Genomic DNA, 19,820 nt, shown 5'->3' on the forward strand with positions numbered 1-19,820 from the left:
CCTGGTGCCATTCCCATCACGCATCCCTTGATGGAACACCACGCCACCCAGCACCACACCCATCTCCCATCCCACCCCGATGGGCCACCACGCCACCCAGCACCACACCCATCTCCCATCCCACCCCGATGGGCCACCATGCCACCTGGTGCCACTCCCATCACCCACCGCAACCCAACGGGCCACCACGCCACCCAGCGCCGTCCCCATCGGCCCTGCCACCCCGCCGGGCCACCGCGGGGGCGGGCCCCCTACCCGAGGTGCCGGGCAGGCAGTTGCACTGGTAGTGGTCGATGCGGTCGATGCACTTGGCGCCGTGGCGGCAGGGGCTGCTGTGGCACTCGTCCAGCTGCACCTCGCAGCGGTAGCCCGTGTAGCCGGGGGCGCAGGCGCACGCGAAGCCGGCGATGGCGTCCACGCAGGTGCCGTGGTGGCACGGGTCCGGCGAGCAGTCGTCCACGTTGCGCTCGCACAGCGGCCCCTCGAAGCCTGCGGGGGGGGGGGGGGGGCGGGCAGCGCCCGTGGGTGGGGGGCACCCTTGGGTGGGGGGCACCCCATGTAGGAGGCTTGGGCACGAAGGGGACACCCATGGGCCAAGGGTGCAGGCAGGAGGAGCACCCACAGACGCATGGGTGGAGGAGGACATGGGCTGGAGTAGGGGCACCCTTGGGTGGGGGGACATCCTTGGGTGGGGGGACATCCTTGGGTGGGGGGCACCTACAGGTAGGAGACATGGGCATGAAGAGGACACCCATGGGCCAAGGGTGCAGGCAGGAGGAGCACCCACAGATGCATGGGTGGAGGAGGACACGGGCAGGAGCAGGGCCACCCTTGGGTGGGGGACATGATCAGGAAGGGGGCACCCTTGGGTGGGGGGACACCCTTGGGTGGGGGGCACCCCATGTAGGAGGCTTGGGCACAAAGGGGACACCCATGGGCCAAGGGTGCAGGCAGGAGGAGCACCCACAGATGCATGGGTGGAGGAGGACATGGGCTGGAGTAGGGCCACCCTTGGGTGGGGGGACATCCTTGGGTGGGGGGCACCCCATGTAGGAGGCTTGGGCACGAAGGGGACACCCACGGGCCAAGGGTGCAGGCATTAAGGGACAAGATGCATAAGTGGAGGAGGACAAGGGCAGGAGCGGGGCAGTCATGGGTGGGGGGCACCCATGGGTGCCTGCAGAAGGGCTGGGATGCATGGGTGGGGGAGAACAGGAGAAGGGGCACCCATGGGTGGGGGGCACCCCCACGTAGGAGACTTGGGCACGAAGGGGACACCCATGGGCCAAGGGTGCAGGCAGGAGGAGCACCCACAGATGCATGGGTGGAGGAGGACATGGGCAGGAGTAGGGGCACCCTTGGGTGGGGGGACATCCTTGGGTGGGGGGCACCCCATGTAGGAGACTTGGGCATGAAGAGGACACCCACGGGCCAAGGGTGCAGGCAGAAGGAGCACCCATAGACGCATGGGTGCAGGAGGACGTGGGCAGGACCGGGGGCACCCGTGGGTGGGGGGCACCCACGGGCCTGGGGGGGGTCAGGGTGACTCAAGGAGGCTGGGGGTGCCCGGGGGGGGGGGTCGGGGTGCCGGGGGCTCACCCTCGGCGCAGCGGCACTCGTAGCCGTTGGGCCGGTCCAGGCACTTGGCGCCGTTGCGGCACGGGGTGCTGGCGCACTCGTCGATGTCCGTCTGGCACATGGGGCCCGCGAAGCCTGGCGGCGGGCGCCGCGTCACCCCGGGGCGCCCCGTGTCCCCAGGGTGCCCCCCTCCTCCGGGCGCCCTTGTCCCCACGGTTCCCGGTGTCCCCAGGGTGGCCCATGTCCCGCGGGTGCCCATGTCCTGGTGTCCCCACGGTGCCCCTTGTGCCCACATCCCCTGCGTGCCCGGTGTCCCCAGGGCTCCTGGTCTCCCCAGGGTGCCCGGTGTCCCCAGGGGTCCCCATGTCCTGGTGTCCCCACGGTGCCCCTTGTGCCCACATCCCCTGCGTGCCCGGTGTCCCCAGGGCTCCTGGTCTCCCCAGGGTGCCCGGTGTCCCCAGGGGTCCCCATGTCCTGGTGTCCCCACGGTGCCCCTTGTGCCCACATCCCCTGCGTGCCCGGTGTCCCCAGGGCTCCTGGTGTCCCCAGGGGTCTCATTGCCTGGTGGCCCTGGGGTGCCCGTGTGCCCAGTGGCTCCCGTGTGCCCGGTGTCCTCAAGGTTCCCATGTACCCGGTGGCCCCGGGGTGCCCATGTCCCCGTGTCCCTGGTGTCCCCGGGGTGCCCGGTGTCCCCAGGGTGGTCGGTGTCCCTGTGTCCCCAAGTCCCTGGTGTCCCCGAGGTGCCCGGGGGGGTGGTCGGTTTGCCCATGTCCCCATGTCCCTGGTGTCCCCAGTGTCCCTGGTCTCCCCATGTCCCCATGTCCCTGTGTCCCCAAGTCCCTGGTGTCCCCAAGGTGCCAGGTGGGGTGGTTGGTTTGCCCATATCCCCATGTCCCTGGTGTCCCCCTGGGATGCCTGGTGTCCCCGGTCTCCCCGTGTCCCTGGTGTCCCCCTGGGGTGCCCGGGGTGGTCAGTGTCCCCATGTCCCCGGTGTCCCTGGTGTCCCCAGCTCACCGGCGGGGCAGGAGCAGCTGAAGCCGTTGACGCCGTCGCGGCAGCGGCCGCCGTTGACGCAGGGGCTGCTCTGGCACTCGTCCACGTCGAGCTCGCAGAAGGTGCCGCTGAACCCTGCGATGCCACCGTGTCACCCGCCATGCCACCCCCGCCATGCCACCCCCATGACGCCACCCCCGGTGCTGAGACCCGAGCAACTCGCCGCACGTCAGGGTGCCCCCGGGCCAAGGGGTGCCCCAGGGGAGGCAGGGATGGGGACAGGGACAGTGGCCGTGCCAGGGACAGGGGATGGTTGCAGTCCCATGTCACCTCCCATGCCAGGACAGGGGATGGTGGCAGTCCCATGCCAGGACAGGGGATCATGCCAGGTCCCACGCCAGGGACAGGAGATGGTGGCAGTCCCATGTCACCTCCCATGCCAGGGACAGGAGATGGTGGCAGTCCCATGCCAGGACAGGGGATCATGCCAGGTCCCACGCCAGGGACAGGAGATGGTGGCAGTCCCATGTCACCTCCCATGCCAGGGACAGGAGATGGTGGCAGGGCATACCAGGACAGGGGATCATGCCGGGTCCCACGCCAGGCACAGGGGACCACGCCAGGTCCCATGCCAGGGACAGGAGATGGTGGCAGCCCCATGCCAGGACAGAGGACAGTGCCAGATCCCATGGTGGGCACAGGAGATGGTGGCAGCCCCATGCCAGGACAGGGGACCACGCCAGGTCCCATGCAAGGCACAGAGGACCATGCCAGGTCCATACCAGCCCCCATGCCAAGACAAGGGACCACACCAGGTCCCATGGCAGGGACAGGAGATGGTGGCAGCCCCATACCAGGAAAGGGGACCATGGCTGGTCCCATGCCGGGACGGGGGACCATGCCAGGTCCATACCAACTCCCATACCAGGACAGGTGACAGCGCCAGGGCAGAGGCTGCACCCGGGGGCAGGTGACACCCACCGAGGCCCTCACCAAGGTGGGGCTGGTGGCAGGGCGGGTGGCACGGCGGAGTGGCACTCACCGGCCATGCAGATGCAGGTGAAGTCACCGATGCGGTCGAGGCAGGTGGCCTCGTTGCGGCAGGGCCCCGACAGGCACTCGTTGACGTCGGTCTCGCAGCGGGGCCCCGCGTAGCCCCGGCCGCAGCGGCACTCGAAGGAGCCCTGCGTGTTCACGCAGCGCCCAAAGTGCTCGCAGGGGTTGGCGCCTGCCGGGCGCCCCCGCGGGCGTCAGCACCCCGGGGCCACCACCTTCCCGGGGTGTCCCCCACCCATGGGTGTCCACCACCCATGAGCGTCCTTGACTCATGAGCGTCCTCCACCCATGAGCGTTCCCCATGCCCGTAGGTGTCCCCCCATTCAGACGTGCCCACCACGCATGGGTGTCCACCACGCATGGGTGTCCACCACCCAAGGGTGTCCTTGACTCATGAGCGTCCTCCATCCATGAGCGTCCTCCATCCATGAGCATCCCCCATGCCCATAGGTGTCCCCCCATTCGGACGTGCCCACCACGCATGGGTGTCCACCACCCACGGGTGTCCCCCACCCATGAGCGTCCTCCACCCATGAGCGTCCCCCACCCATGAGCGTTCCCCATGCCCATAGGTGTCCCCCCATTCAGACGTGCCCACCACGCATAGGCGTCCTCCACCCAAGGGTGTTCCCACCACCACCTGAGGGTGCCTCCAACCCAAGGGTGGACCCCCACCCATGGGTACCCACCACCTGAGGGTGCCACCCATCCCTCCCAAGGGTGACCCTGCTCCTTTTCTCCCCCAACCACGCATCCCAGCAGCGGGTGCCCTTTCTGCCTGCGTCCTTGGCCCATGGGTGCCCCCTCCCATGGGTGTCCCCCACCCAAGGGTGCCACCGCTCCTGCCGTGTCCTCCCCCGGTCATGCATGTGTGGGTGTCCCTTGTGCTGCACCCTTGGGCCATAGGTGTCCCTTTGCACCCAGACCTCCCACCTGTAGGTGCCCCCCACCCATGGGTGCCCCCCCCCCGCCCGTGGGTGCCCGCGCACCGATGGAGCACTCGTCGACGTCCTGGTCGCAGGCGCCGCCGGTGAAGCCGGGGGGGCAGGTGCAGATGGCGCGGCCGTTGACGGGGTTGGTGTCGCACACGGCGTCCTCGTGGCAGGGGTTGCTGACGCACGCGTCGTCCAGGTGGCACAGCAGCCCTGGCGGGGGCCCGCCGGCCTCAGCGGCACCCTGGGGTGCCCCCCGCGCCGGCTGCGACTTGGGGGGGGGGGCCCGCCATGCGCCGTGGGGGGGCCCCAGGGTGCATCTCCCCCGTGCCAGGGGTGCCCACCCCATGTCTAGGGTGCCCCAGGGTGCATCTCCCCCATACCAGGGGTGTCTGCCCCACACCATGGGTGCCCCAGGGTGCCTCTGCCCCATGCCAGGGGTGCCCCCCCCATGTCTAGGGTGCCCCAGGGTGCCTCTGCCCCATGCCAGGGGTGTCTGCCCCACACCATGGGTGCCCCAGGGTGCATCTCCCCCATGCCAGGGGTGCCCACCCCATGTCTAGGGTGCCCCAGGGTGCCTCTGCCCCATGCCAGGGGTGTCTGCCCCACACCATGGGTGCCCCAGGGTGCATCTCCCCCATCCCAGGGGTGTCTGCCCCACACCATGGGTGCCCCAGGGTGCCTCTGCTCCATGCCAGGGGTGTCTGCCCCACACCATGGGTGCCCCAGGGTGCATCTGCTCCATGCCAGGGGTGTCTGCCCCACACCATGGGTGCCCCAGGGTGCATCTGCTCCATGCCAGGGGTGCCCACCCCATGTCTAGGGTGCCCCAGGGTGCTTCTGCCCCATGCCAGGGTGCTGTTGTGGGTGTTCGTCCCACACCATGGGTGCCCCAGGTTGCCTCTGCCCCATGCCAGGGTGCCCTTGCGGGTGTCCGTCCCATGCCATGGGGGCCCCAGGGTGCCTCTGCCCCATGCCAGGGTGCCCTTGCGGGTGTCCATCCCATGCCATGGGGGCCCCAGGGTGCCTGCCCCATGCCAGGGGTGCCCACCCCATGTCTAGGGTGCCTCTGCCCCACGCCGGGGTGTCCTCAGGGGTGTCCATCCCATGCCATGGGTGCACCTGCCCCACGCTAGGGGTGCCCTTAAGGTGCCTGCCCCACGCCACGGGTGCCCACCCACACCATGGGTGCCCGCGCCATGCCATGGGCACCCCACATGCCCGCCTACCCCACGCCATGGGTGCCCATCCCGCACCAATACACCCACCACCCCCAGGGCGCCCTGAGCCAGGCTATCCGCAGCCGCCCCCTCCCACCCCCCAGCACCCAAGGGTGCCCCTTACCGGTCTTGCCCATGGGGCAGGCGCAGTAGAAGGAGGCGACGCGGTCGTGGCAGGTGGCACCGTGGAAGCAGACGGCGGTGGCGCAGTCGTCGATGTTCTCGCTGCAGCCGGCGCCCGTCCAGCCGTTGACGCAGACGCAGGTGTGGCCGCCCTGCGTGTTGAAGCAGGTGCCCCCGTTGTGGCAGGCGTTGGGCTGCAGCTGGCACTCGTCCACGTCCTCCGTGCAGAACTGGCCTGGGTGGGGGGGAGAGGGTGCTGCGAGGGGGGGGGGCCTGGCACCCGCCGCCGTGCCCCGTCTGGGTGCTTGCACCCCGTGCACGCGCTCTGCACCCAGCTTGGTTCCTCGCCTGGTGCTCGCACCCTGCGTCCTGGTGCCCACCTTGGTGACCCCCTTGGTGCCCGCCTCGGTGCTTGCACCCCGTGCACGTGTTCTGCACCCATCCTGGGGCCTACCTTGATATCTCCATCTTGGTGACCCCCCCGGTGACCCCCTTGGTGCCCATCTGGGTGCTTGCACCCCGTGCACGCACTCTGCACCCATCCTGGGGCCCACCTTGATATCTCCATCTTGGTGACCACCCTGGTGACCCCCCTTGGTGCCCGCCTTGGTGCTTGCACCCCGTGCACACGTTCTGCACCCATCCTGGGGCCCACCTTGATATCTCCATCCTGGTGACCACCCTGGTGACCCCCTTAGTGTCCACCTTGGTGCTTGCACCCCGTGCATGCGCTCTGCACCCAGCTTGGTTCCTCGCCTGGTGCTCGCACCCTGCGTCCTGGTGCCCACCTTGGTGACCCCCTTGGTGCCCGCCTCGGTGCTTGCACCCCATACATGTGCTCTGCACCCATCCTGCGGCCTACCTTGATATCTCCATCTTGGTGACCACCCTGGTGACCCCCCCTTGGTGCCCATCTGGGTGCTTGCACCCCGTGCACATGTTCTGCACCCATCCTGGGGCCCACCTTGATATCTCCATCCTGGTGACCCCCCCTTGGTGCCCATCTGGGTGCTTGCACCCCGTGCACGCGCTCTGCACCCATCCTGGGGCCCACCTTGATATCTCCATCCTGGTGACCACCCTGGTGACCCCCTTGGTGCCCACCTTGGTGCTTGCACCCCGTGCATGCACTCTGCACCCATCTTGGTTCCTCGCCTGCTGCTTGCACCCCGTGTCCTGGTGCCCACCTTGGTGACCTCTTTGGTGCCCATCTGGGTGCTTGCACCCCGTGCACGCATTCTGCACCCATCCTGGGGCCCACCTTGATATCTCCATCCTGGTGACCCCCTTGGTGCCCATCTGGGTGCTTGCACCCCGTGCACGCACTCTGCACCCATCCTGGGGCCCACCTTGATATCTCCATCCTGGTGACCACCCTGGTGACCCCCTTGGTGCCCACCTTGGTGCTTGCACCCCGTGCACGCGTTCTGCACCCATCCTGGGGCCCACCTTGATATCTCCATCCTGGTGACCCCCTTGGTGCCCATCTGGGTGCTTGCACCCCGTGCACGCGCTCTGCACCCATCCCAGGTCCCAGCCTGGTGCCTGCACCCTGCATCCTGGTGCCCACCTTGGTGACCCCCTTGGTGCCCACCTTGGTGCTTGCACCCCATACATGTGCTCTGCACCCATCCTGCGGCCTACCTTGATATCTCCATCTTGGTGACCCCCCCCGGTGACCCCCTTGGTGCCCATCTGGGTGCTTGCACCCCGTGCACGCGCTCTGCACCCATCCTGGGGCCTACCTTGATATCTCCATCCTGGTGACCACCCTGGTGCCCATCTGGGTGCTTGCACCCCGTGCACGCGTTCTGCACCCATCCTGGGGCCTACCTTGGTGACCTCTTTGGTGCCCACCTTGGTGCTTGCACCCCGTGCACGTGTTCTGCACCCATCCTGGGGCCCACCTTGGTATCTCCATCCTGGCGCCCACCCTGGTGACCCCCCCGGTGCCCCCCTGGGTGCTCGCACCGGCGGGGCGCCCGTACCTGTCCACTCGGGCGGGCACTGGCAGTTGTAGGTGTTGACGCCGTCGACGCAGGTGCCCCCGTTGAGGCACTTGTGCCCGGGGCAGTCGTCCACGTTGACCTCGCACTGCTGCCCCGTGAAGCCTGGGCGACGCCGCCGGGCTCAGGGTGAGCTGGGGCACCCACGTCCAGGACACCCCCCTCAAAGCACCCGCGCCGGGGACCCCTCCAAGGGTGCTGGGGACCCCCAAGGACCCCCAGTGGGTGCCGGGGCCCCCCCAACGCTTGCCAAGGACCCCAGGGACCCCTGAGCAGTGCCAGGGACCCCCAGGGGTGCCAGGGATCCCCAGGGACCCCTGATAGATGTGAGGGACCCCAGGGAGCCCCATAGGTGCCAAGGACCCCCAAGGACCCCCATGGGTGCCAGGGACCCCCAGGGACCTCAGTGGGTGCTAGGAAGCCCCATAGGTGCCAGGGATTCCCAGGGACCCCTGATGAGTGCCAGGCACTCCCAGGGACCCCCAAGGGTGCCAGGAAAACCCATAGGCACCAGGGAGCCCCAGGGACCCCCATGGGTGCCAGGGAGCCCCATAGGTGCCAGGGAGCCCCAGGGACCCCTGATGAGTGCCAGGCACTCCCAGGGACCCCCATGGGTGCCAGGAAGCCCCATAGGCGCCAGGGACCCCCAGGGACCCCCATGGGTGCCAGGAAGCCCCATAGGTGCCAGGGACCCCCAGGGACCCCAATGGGTGCCAGGGAGCCCCATAGGTGCCAGGGAGCCCCAGGGACCCCTGATGGGTGCCAGGGACCCCTATAGGTGCCAGGGACCCCCAGGGACCCCTGCTGAGTGCCAGGGACTCCCAGGGACCCCCAGGGACCCCCATGGGTGCCAGGAAGCCCCATAGGTGCCAGGGACCCCCAAGGACCCCAATGGGTGCCAGGGAGCCCCATAGGTGCCAGGGAGACCCAGGGACCCCGATGGGTGCCAGGAAGCCCCATAGGCACCAGGGAGCCCCAGGGACCCCCATGGGTGCCAGGGAGCCCCATAGGCACCAGGGAGACCCAGGGACCCTGATGGGTGCCAGGGACCCCCAGGAACCCCCATGGGTGCCAGGGAGCCCCACAGGCACCAGGGACCCCTGATGGGTGTCAAGGACCCCCAGGGACCCCGATGGGTGCCAGGGAGCCCCATAGGCACCAAGGACCCCAATGGGTGTCAAGGACCCCCAGGGACCCCCATGGGCGCCAGGGAGCCCCCCCTCCAGCCCAAGACACCCAACGCCACAGCCAGGACCCAAGCGCCACAGCACCCACCCCCCCACCCCCGCTCCCTGCCGAGGGGCCCAGGCGTCCGGGCCGGGCTCACCGGGCAGGCAGAGGCAGTCGAAGGCGCGGGGGCCCAGGCGGCGGCAGGTGCCACCGTTGAGGCAGGGCCGGGGGGCGCAGGGGGCGGCGGGCACCTCGCAGCGGGGGCCACCGAAGCCGGCGGCGCAGCGGCAGCGGAAGGAGCCCGGCGCGTTGACGCAGGTGCCGCCGTGGTGGCAGGTGACATCGCCGGTGACGCCGTCGCGGCACTCGTCCACGTCGGCGCGGCACGTGCGGCCCTGGTAGCCCGGCGGGCAGGAGCACTCGAAGCGGCCGCCGGCGCCCGCGCTGCAGCGCCCGCCGTGGGCGCAGGGGTTGGGGGTGCAGGGGTCCGGCACCGAGCAGTCCTGGCCTGCGAGGGGCACCCATGGGTGCTGCGGACGTCCACGGGCGCCCTGCACCCTGATCCGGCACCCCTGGGCTCTGCCCCGCTGCATATCCCCCCCACCCCCCCCGGGCACCCCCCACCCTGCTCTGGCACCCTTGGGCCCCCCCTGCACCCTGCTTGCACCCCAGACCCGCTCCCAGCCCCCCCAGGGACCCCTCCCAGCCCCCCAACCAACCCCAGGGACCCCCCTGCCCACCTACTGGTGACCCCCCCCCCCAGACTCCCTAGAGACACCCAGGGAGCCCCCCAGCCCCTGGGGACCCCCAGGACCCACCCCAGCCCCCCAGGCACCCTCCAGCCCCATGGGGACCCCCCAGAACCCCCCCAGGACACCAGGGACCCCCCAGCCCCATAGGGACCCCCCCTGGGACCACAGGGCCTCCCCCAACCTCCCTGCTCACCCGCCAGGGACCCCCCCAGAGCCCCTGGGGACCCCCCTAGACCCCCAGCCAGCCCCATGGGGACCCCCAGGACCTCCCCAGCCCCATGGGGACCCCCCGAGACCCCCCGTGGGACCCCAGGGACCCTCCAGCCCCATGGGGACCCCCCAGACCCCCAAGCCCTCCCTAGCCCCATGGGACCCCCCCAGGAGCCCCCCGAGACACCAGGGACGCCCCCAGCCCCATGGGGACCCCCCAAACTCCCAAGCGCCCAGCCAGCCCCATGGGGACCCCCTGGGACACCAGGGACACCCCCCCAGCCCCCTGAGGACCCCCCAGGGACCCCCCCCAACCTCCCTGCCCACCCTCCAGGGACCCCCCAGACCCCCTGGGGACCCCCCAGGAGCCCCAGCCAGCCCCATGGGGACCCCCCCAGACCCCACCCGGCACAGCAGGGAACCCCCCCAGCCCCACAGGGACCCCCCAGGATACCAGGGACCCCCCCAGACCCCACCCGGCACAGCAGGGAACCCCCCCAGCCCCACAGGGACCCCCCAGGATACCAGGGACCCCCCCAGACCCCACCCGGCACAGCAGGGAACCCCCCCAGCCCCACAGCGACCCCCCAGGATACCAGGGACCCCCCCAGCCCCATTAGGACCCCCTTAGACCCCCCTGAGACCCCAGGGACCCCCCCCAACCTCCCTGCCCACCCACTGGGGACCCCCCAGACCCCCTGGGGACCCCCACAGACCCTGGGCCCCCCCGGCCCCCCCGGTGCTCACCGCGGAAGCCCCTGGGGCAGGAGCACTGGTACTGGAGGGTGCCGTCGCGCAGGGTGCTCTGGCAGACCCCCCCGTTGGCGCAGGGCGAGGGGGTGCAGGGGTCCCGGAACTGGCACTGCTCCCCCAGCAGCCCCGGCTGGCACCTGGGGGGGGGGCAAAGGGGGGGGGCACCCTCAGGGGGGCACCCATGGCACCCCCCACCCCGGGGCTGACACCCCCGAGGTGCATTGGGGACCCCCCCACACACCCCTGTGGGTGTGCACAGACCCTATGGGTGCAGGGGGGGCACCCAGGGTGGGGGGCACCCCAAAATACCCCCATACAGGTGCAGGGGGGGCACCCAGCGTGGGGGGCACCCCAATATACCCCATATGGGTGCAGGAGGGCACCCAATGCACCCAGGGTGGGGGGCACCCCATATACCCCATATAGGTCTATGGGGGGCACCCAGGGTGGGGGACACCCCAATATACCCCATATGGGTGCAGGGGGGGCACCCAATGCACCCAGCGTGGGGGGCACCCCATATACCCCATATAGGTCTATGGGGGGCACCCAGGTGGGGGGCACCCCAATATACCCCATATGGGTGCAGGAGGTGCACCCAATACTACCAGGGTGGGAGGCACCCCATATACCCCATATAGGTCTATGGGGGGCACCCAGGGTGGGGGGCACCCCAATATACCCCATATGGGTGCAGGGGGGGCACCCAGCGTGGGGGGCACCCCAATATACCCCATATGGGTGCAGGAGGGCACCCAATGCACCCAGGGTGGGGGGCACCCCATATACCCCATATAGGTCTATGGGGGGCACCCAGGGTGGGGGGCACCCCAATATACCCCATATGGGTGCAGGGGGGCACCCAATATATCCAGGGTGGGTGCCCCCCCCCAAATCCTGGATGGGGGGGTGCATGGGGGTGCCCCATCGCCCGGGGGGCACCCCAAAACCGCTCAGGTGGGAAAAAGGGGTGGGTGCCCCCCTGAAAACAATCGGGTGGGGGTGCAGGGGGCGGGGGGGGGCAGGCGGACCCGGGGGGGTGCGGGGGGGGGCGTCACCCAGCGGGCGGCGCGGGAACGGGCCCCGGGGAGGCTCCCACGACCGCGGCACCCTGCCCGGGCAGGCAGCACCCTGCCCGCGCCCGCGGCTGCTGCGGGGGGGGGAACGGCACAACCCCCCCCCCCCAGCACTGACACCAGCACCCCAGGGTGCCCTGGCGCTGTGGGGATTTGGGGGGGGCACCCAGAGGTGGGGGACCCAATGGGGGGGATTCAAGTGGGGGGGGCACCCAGTGGGGGGGGCACCCAATGGGGGGCGGGATGGAAAGGTATGGGGGGGGCACCCAACTGGGGGGGGCACCCAATGGGGGGGATTCAAAAGTGGGTAGGGGCACCAAAAGGTGGGGGGAGCACCCGATGGGGGGGGCACCCAAGGGGGGGGGATCCAAAAGTGGGTGGGGGGAGCATGCAAAGGTGTGGGGGGGCACCCAACTGGGGGGGGCACCCAATGGGGGGGATTCAAAAGTGGGTAGGGGCACCAAAAGGTGGGGGGAGCACCCGATGGGGGGGGGCACCCAAGGGGGGGGGATCCAAAAGTGGGTGGGGGGATCATACAAAGGTGTGGGGGGGCACCCAACTGGGGGGGGGCACCCAGCGATTCCCCTGCTGAGAGGTGCTGGCCCTCGGTGCCCATCCTGGTGGGGGGGGGACACCCATGGGTGCAACGGGGGGGGGAAGGGGCTGGGGGGGGCAGTTGGGGGCCATCCTGGGGCAGGGCAGTGCTGGAAGGTGGGAGGGGCATTTTGGGGTGCTGGGGGGGGGGACCCATGGGTGGGGGGCACCCCCATGGGGGGAGCCTCCTGGGGAGGGGGGGGGGCTCTGTGTTGGGGGGGGGTGCCCAAGGGGGGGGGGCATCCCAGGGTGGGGGGCACCCAAATAGGGTGAGTCCCCATGGGGGGGAGACTCTGGGGTGGGGGGGGACCCAAGGGAGGGAGCATCCTGGGGGGTGTGGACCTGGGGGGGGGGGGACCCTTGGGTGGGGAAACAGCCCGGGGGAGGGGGGACCCATAGGTGGGGGGGCATCCAAGGGGGGGCACCCTGGTGCAGGGGAGCACCTGGGGGGGGGAAACCTGGAGCGGGGGGGGGGACCCAAGGAGGGGAGTACCCCTGGGTGGGGGGCACCCAAGGGTGGGGGGGGCACCCAAGGGTGGGGGGGGCACTCACAGGCAGGCGGCGCGGCCGTTGGAGTAGAGCACGCACTGGCCCCCGTTCTCGCAGGGCTTCGACCCCTCCAGGCACTGCAGCACTGCGGGGGGGGGTCAGGGGGCACCCGGGGACCCCCGGCACCCCAGGGACCCCCCCAAGATCCCCCAGCACCCAGGGGACCCCCCCCAGGACCCAGGGAAGCCCCAGCACCCCAGGGACCCCCCAGGACCCCCCGGCACCCAGGGAGCCCTGGCACCCCAGGGACTCCCATAGGACCCCCGGGCACCCCAGGGACCCCCCCCAGGACCCCCTGGCACCCAAGGGACCCCCCAGGAGCCAGGGGAGCCCCAGCACCCCAGGGCCCCTCCCCATGACCCCCTGGCACCCCCTAGCACCCGGGGGGGCCTGCCACTCCAGGGTCCCCCCCCCAACACCCAGGGACCTCCAGGACCCCCCAGCACCTAGGGGACCCCCTGGCACCCCACAGCACCCAAGGGACCCCCCAGCACCCCAGGGACCTCCCCAGCACCCAAGGGGACCCCCCAAGGCACCACAGCACCTAGGGGACCCCCCCAGCACCCCAGGGACCCCTCGGGACCCCCCAGCACCCATAGGATCCCCCTGGGACCCATCCAGCACCCAAAGGACCCCCCCAGCACCCAGGGGCCCCCTCCAGCACCCCTGGGACCCCAAGGGGCCCATATCTGTGCCCCCCCTGCCCCACAACTGCCCCCCACCCCACAACTGCCTCCCTGCCCCATAACTGCCCCACAACCACCCCCCACCCCACAACTGCCCCCTCCCTGCCCCACAATTGCCCCCTGCCCCATAACTGCCCCCCTGCCCCACAACTGCCCCCACCCAGCCCCACAACTGCCCCCCTGCCCCACAACTACAGGCCAAGGACCACCCAGCCCGCCGCCCCCCCCCCCCACGGCACACGGAGGGGCCCAGGCGTCCGGGCCCCCCCGCGCCGAGGCCCAAGGCCGTGGGAACGGCGGGGGAGGGGCGGCGCAGCCCGCCGGGGTCACCCGGGGTCACCCGCAACGTCACCCCCCGCCACCCCCCCCCCCGGCTCTGCCCCACGGCGGCCAAGGGGCACCCAGTGCCCCCCCCCACCACCAGGGGAGGGGCGAGCACCCGGACGCCTGGGTCCCCTCCCTGGAGCCCCCGGGGGGGGGGGGGCAGGAGGGCCTGGGAGCCCGGACGCCTGGGCCCGCTCCCGGCTGCTCCCAGGGCCCGAGCGCCCGGACGCCTGGGCCCCGTGCCCCATGGCGGGGGGGGGTTAGTACCCGGGGGGGGGGGGCCTGTGCCCCATAGTGGGGGGGGGCCGAGCACCCAGACACCGGGGTCTGCACCCCATTTGGGGGGGGGGGCAGGGACTCAGTGCCTGGACGCCTGGGCCCCGTGCCCCATGGGCGGGGGGGGCCGAGCACCCGGACGCCTGGGCCCTGCACCCCATGGGGGGTGGGGGGGGACTGAACACCCCGGGGAGGGGGGGGCCGTGCCCCAGGGCGAGGGGGAACTGAGCGCCCGGACGCCTGGGCCCGCGCGCCATGGCGGGGGCCGAGCACCCGAACGCCGGGGCCCGCTCGGACGCCGGGGCCCTCTCTCAGCCCCTCCTGGGGCCGGAGCACCCGGATGCCTGGGCCCATTCCCGGCCGCTCCCAGGGCCCGGGGGGGGGGGTCTGAAAGGGCCGCGGGGGAGGGGCAGCACCCGGACGCCTGGGTCCCCGGCGGCTTCTCCCAGCCCGGGGCCCCGGGGAACCAGTCGAGCGGCGTCGGCGCCGCGGGCTTGGGCGAGCCCGGGGGGGGGGGGTGACCCCCCCCCCCAGCCGCACTGCACCTGCACTGCGCCCGCACTGCACCGGCTCCGCGCCCGGGCGGTGCACACGCGTGTGCAGTGCGGGGGGGGGGCCATGCACACGCGCTGCACACGCACTGCACGCTGCCTGCTTGCACTGCGTCTGTGCACTGCGTGCAACGGGGGGGCTGCACTGCTCGGGCACTGCATGCGTGTGACCCCCCCCGTGCACTGCACGGGCACTGCATGCATGCAATCCCGCGCACTGCACACGCGCAAGCCCCGTGCACTGCACGCACACTGCACACGCATGATCCATGCACACTGCACGTATGCAATCCCCGCACACTGCACCCACACTGCACAGGCGTGATCCCCACGCACTGCACACGCGTGATCCCCGTGCACTGCGTGCCTGCAACCCTTGCACGCTGCACGCCTGCAATCCCCGTGCACTGCACACGTGTGATCCCCGCGCACTGCACACGCGTGATCCCCGTGCACTGCGTGCCTGCAACCCTTGCACGCTGCACGCCTGCAGTCCCCGTGCACTGCACACGCGTGATCCCCGTGCACTGCGTGCCTGCAACCCTTGCACGCTGCACGCCTGCAATCCCCGTGCACTGCACACGTGTGATCCCCGTGCACTGCACACGCGTGATCCCCGTGCACTGCGTGCCTGCAACCCTTGCACGCTGCACGCCTGCAGTCCCCGTGCACTGCACACGCGTGATCCCCGTGCACTGCGTGCCTGCAACCCTTGCACGCTGCACACGCGCTATCCCCGTGCACTGCACACGCGTGATCCCCATGCACTGCGTGCCTGCAATCCCCGTGCACTGCACACGCGTGATCCCCGTGCACTGCGTGCCTGCAATCCCCGTGCACTGCACACGCGTGATCCCTGCGCACTGCACACGCGTGATCCCCGCGCACTGCATGCCTGCAACCCTTGCACGCTGCACGCCTGCAATCCCCGTGCACTGCACACGCGTGATCCCCGTGCACTGCGTGCCTGCAACCCTTGCACGCTGCACGCCTGCAATCCCCGTGCACTGCACACGCGTGATCCCTGTGCACTGCATGCCTGCAACCCTTGCACACTGCACACGCGTGATCCCCGTGCACTGCACACGCGTGATCCCCGCGCACTGCATGCCTGCAACCCTTGCACGCTGCACGCCTGCGATCCCCGTGCACTGCACACGCGTGATCCCCGTGCACTGCACACGCGTGATCCCCGCGCCCTGCATGCATGCAGTCCCCGTGCACTGCACACGCTGTATACGCGTCCCAACGCACTGCACACGCACTGCACACGCTGTATACGCGTCCCAACGCACTGCACACGCACTGCACACGCTGTATATACACGCACACGCACTGCACACGCACTGCACACGCACCCCAGCATGTTGCACGCACTGCACACGCGCTGCGCAGAGCCCGGGGCACTGCATGCACACGCACTGCATGCACACGCACTGCATGCACTGCACCCCCAGCCCCGTGCCCAGTGCCCTGGGCACCCGCTGCACCCGTGCACCAGGCGCAGCGCCTGGCGCGTGTCACAGGTGCCACCCGGCACTGCACCCAGCCCCGGGGCACTGCGCGTGCCTGGGGCACTGCATGCACCCCCCCGATTCACTGCATGCACCCTGAGCACGGCATGCACCCCCGAACCACTGCACCCACCTCAGGGCACTGCACCCCCCCCAAATCACTGCACACCCCAAACCCCACTGCACCTGACTCGGGGCACTGCACGCCCCCCCAAAACACTGCAGCCAACTCAGGGGCACTGCAGGCCCCCCCAAAATCATTGCACACCCCCAAATCACTGCATGCCCCCCAAAACACTGCAGCCAACTTGGTGGCATTTCAGGCCCCCCCCAAAATCACTGCACAGCCCCAAATCACTGCACAGCCCCCAAAACACTGCAGCCAACTCAGGGGCACTGCACACACCCCCAAATCATTGCAACCCCCCCCGAATCGCTGCACCCCACTGCAGAGCACTGCACCCGCCGCCCCAAATCATTGCAACCCCCCCAAATCACTGCATGCACCCAAATCACTGCAACTCACTGCAGGTCACTGCGCACCCCCCAAATCGCTGCACCCCCCCCCAAATCATTTCAACCCCCTGAATCACTGCAAACCCCCAAATCACTGCAACCCACTCAGGGGCATTGCACCCCCCCCCCCGCCCCAAATCATTGCAACCCCCCAAATCACTGCAACCCCCCTCAAATCACTGCACCCCCCCCAAAATCACTGCACCCCACTGCAGGGCACTGCACACACCCCAAATCACTGCAACCCCCCTCAAATCACTGCACCCCCCCAAAATCACTGCAACCCACTGCAGGGCACTGCACACACCCCAAATCACTGCAACCCACCCCAAAAACACTGCAACCCCCTCAAATCACTGCACCCCACTGCGGGGCATTGCACACACTCCAAATCACTGCAACCCACTCGGGGGGCATTGCACGATCCCCCCCCCCCAAAACCATTGCAACCCCCCCAAAGTCACTGCAACCCCCCGAATCACTGCAACCCCCCCGAATCACTGCACCCCACCCCAAAATCACTGCACCCCACTCCAAAATCACTGCAACCCACCCCAAATCACTGCCCCCCCCCCCCCCCGCCGCACTCCCCGCGCTCCCGCCCCTCCCCCGGCCGCCGCCGCCCGGGCCCGTTCCCACGGCCCGGCCCGGCCCCTCGCCGCCCTCCCCCCTCCCCCCCCCCCGGCCCAAACCGGGCCAGGCCCGGTCCGGAGCCCCTCCCCCCCCCCGCCCCACCCCCCCCCCGGTTCCCCCCCCTCCCAACCACGTTCCCACGCTCCCGGGTCCCCCGGGGGGGGGGGTCGCTCCGCCCCCCCCTCCCGCGCCGCCCCCCCCCCCTCCCCGCCCCGGCCCGGTTCGGCTGCTGCTTTCGGCCCGGTTCGGCCGCCGCTTTCGGCCCGGTTCGGCCCCCGCGGGTCCCCCCCTCTCCCTCCCTCCCCCCCCCGCCTCTCTCGCGGCCCCGAGAAACTTTTCGGCGGCGCCAAAGCGCGGTCGCATCCCGCCGAACCGGGCCGAACCGGGCCGAACCAGGCAGAACCGGGCTGAGCCGGGCCGAACCGGGCCGAACCGGGCCCCCCTGACCCGGTTCGGCCCGCGCCGCGCTGCCGCCGGCCGCCCCCCCCCCCCGCATTCCCCCCCGGTTCGGCCCGGTTCAACCCGGTTCGGGCCGGTTCGGGCCGGTTCGGCGGCGCTCACCTGTGGCGGCCCCGAGCTGCGCCAGCAGCACCAGGCCCGGGAGGCCGCGGGGGACCGCGCTGGCCCCGGCCCGGCCCATGGCGCCGCCGCTCGTCACGCCGCCATGAGCGGCCCGGTTCGGTCCGGCTCGCCTCGGGCCGGCCCGGTTCGGCTCGGCTCGGCTCGCCTCGGCTGCCCGCGCCGCCGCTCGCTGCTCCGCGCCGGCCCCGGGAAACTTCGCAGCGCCGCCCGGGCCGGCGCCGCCCCCTCCCCCAGGGCGGGGCTGCCCGGCACCGCCCCCGGCCCGGTTCGGCTCCGCTCCGCTCGGTCCGGGCCCGCTCGGCTCCGCTCGGCTCGGTCCGGTCGCGTTCGGCTCCGTTCGGCTCCGCTCGGCTCGGTCCGGTCGCGTTCGGCTCCGCTCGGCTCGGTCCGGATCGGATCGGCCCGGCCCGGTTCGGCTCCATTCGGCTCCGCTCGGTCCGGCTCGGCTCCGTTCGGCTCCACTCGGCTCTGCTCGGCCCGGTTCGGCTCCGCTCGGCTCGGCTTGGTCCGGCTCCGCTCGGTCCGGTTCGGCTCCACTCGGCTTGGTCCGGTCCGGCTCCGCTCGGCTCCGCTCGGTCCGGTTCGGCTCCACTCGGCTTGGTCCGGCTCCGCTCGGTCCGGTCCGGCTCGGCTCTGCTCGGCTCGGCTCGGTCCGGCTCGGCTCGGTTCGACGCGGTCCCTCCCGGCCCCGACCCGGCTCGGCTCAGCCTGGCTCCGTTCGGCTCGGCTCGGTCCGGTCCCTCGGCCCCGGCCCGGTTCGGCTCCTCTCGGTCCCGGTTCGGTCCATCCCGGCTCGGCTCAGCCCGCTCCGGTTTGGCACCACTTCGGCTCGGCCCGGTTCGGGACGGGGCCTCCCCAAGGACCGGCCTGGATCGGCCGAACCGGACTGGATCGGCCCGGACCGGCACCGACGCCCCCCGCAAGGACCGGACCGGACTCACCGAACTGGACCGACCCGGACCGGGACGGACCCCGACCCCCCGCAAGGACCGGACCGGACTCACCGGACCGGACCGGACCGACCCGGCACCCGGCCCGGAGTGGGCTGAACCGGGCCGGACCGAAGCCCCGGACCGGATCCGACCGACCTGGACTGGGATCGACCCCAATCTCCCCCCACAAGGACCGGCCTGGATCAGGCCCGATGTCCCGGAGCGGGACCGAGGCCTCCGGGACCAGGACCGAGCGCGTCCGGGCTCAGCACCCTGCGATGAGTGTGTCCGGGCTCAGCACCCTGCACCGAGCGTGTCCGGGCTCAGCACCCTGCGATGAGCGTGTCTGTGCTCGGCACCCTGCACCGAGCGTGTCCGGGCTCAGCACCCTGCACTGAGTGTGTCCGGGCTCAGTTCCATGCACTGAGTGTGTCCGGGCTCAGCACCCTGCAATGAGTGTGTCTGTGCTCAGCACCCTGCGATGAGCGTGTCTGTGCTCAGCACCCTGCAATGAGCGTGTCCGGGCTCAGCTCCATGCACCGAGCGTGTCCGGGCTCAGCTCCATGCACCGAGCGTGTCCGGGCTCAGCACCCTGCAATGAGTGTAACTGTGCTCAGCACCCTGCACTGAGCGTGTCTGGGCTCAGCACCCTGCAATGAGTGTGTCTGTGCTCAGCACCCTGCACTGAGTCTAACCGTGCTCAGCACCCTGCAATGAGTGTGTCCGTGCTCAGCACCCTGCAGTGAGCGTGTCCGTGCTCAGCACCCTGCACTGAGTGTGTCTGTGCTCAGCAC

General features: G+C 70.8%; 1 protein-coding gene across 1 annotated transcript in view; it reads right to left on the reverse strand.

The window, feature by feature from the left end:
- NOTCH3 (notch receptor 3) overlaps positions 1 to 18,319 on the reverse strand; it is a 62,128-nt gene extending 43,809 nt beyond the window's left edge. Inside the window, exons 1-11 of the mRNA XM_064499419.1 lie at positions 18,074 to 18,319; positions 13,016 to 13,097; positions 10,788 to 10,930; positions 9,236 to 9,586; positions 7,891 to 8,013; positions 5,904 to 6,137; positions 4,617 to 4,772; positions 3,614 to 3,799; positions 2,593 to 2,706; positions 1,600 to 1,713; positions 256 to 489 (exon numbers count right to left, since the gene is read on the reverse strand). Of these exons, the coding sequence (XP_064355489.1) occupies positions 256 to 489; positions 1,600 to 1,713; positions 2,593 to 2,706; positions 3,614 to 3,799; positions 4,617 to 4,772; positions 5,904 to 6,137; positions 7,891 to 8,013; positions 9,236 to 9,586; positions 10,788 to 10,930; positions 13,016 to 13,097; positions 18,074 to 18,152 (1,816 nt within the window). The 5' untranslated portion in view covers positions 18,153 to 18,319. The remainder of the gene's footprint in view (positions 1 to 255; positions 490 to 1,599; positions 1,714 to 2,592; positions 2,707 to 3,613; positions 3,800 to 4,616; positions 4,773 to 5,903; positions 6,138 to 7,890; positions 8,014 to 9,235; positions 9,587 to 10,787; positions 10,931 to 13,015; positions 13,098 to 18,073) is intronic.
- Positions 18,320 to 19,820: the final 1,501 nt, after the last annotated feature.

Source organism: Dromaius novaehollandiae, chromosome 33 (genome assembly GCF_036370855.1).
Source record: "Dromaius novaehollandiae isolate bDroNov1 chromosome 33, bDroNov1.hap1, whole genome shotgun sequence".
Taxonomy (NCBI): domain Eukaryota; kingdom Metazoa; phylum Chordata; class Aves; order Casuariiformes; family Dromaiidae; genus Dromaius; species Dromaius novaehollandiae.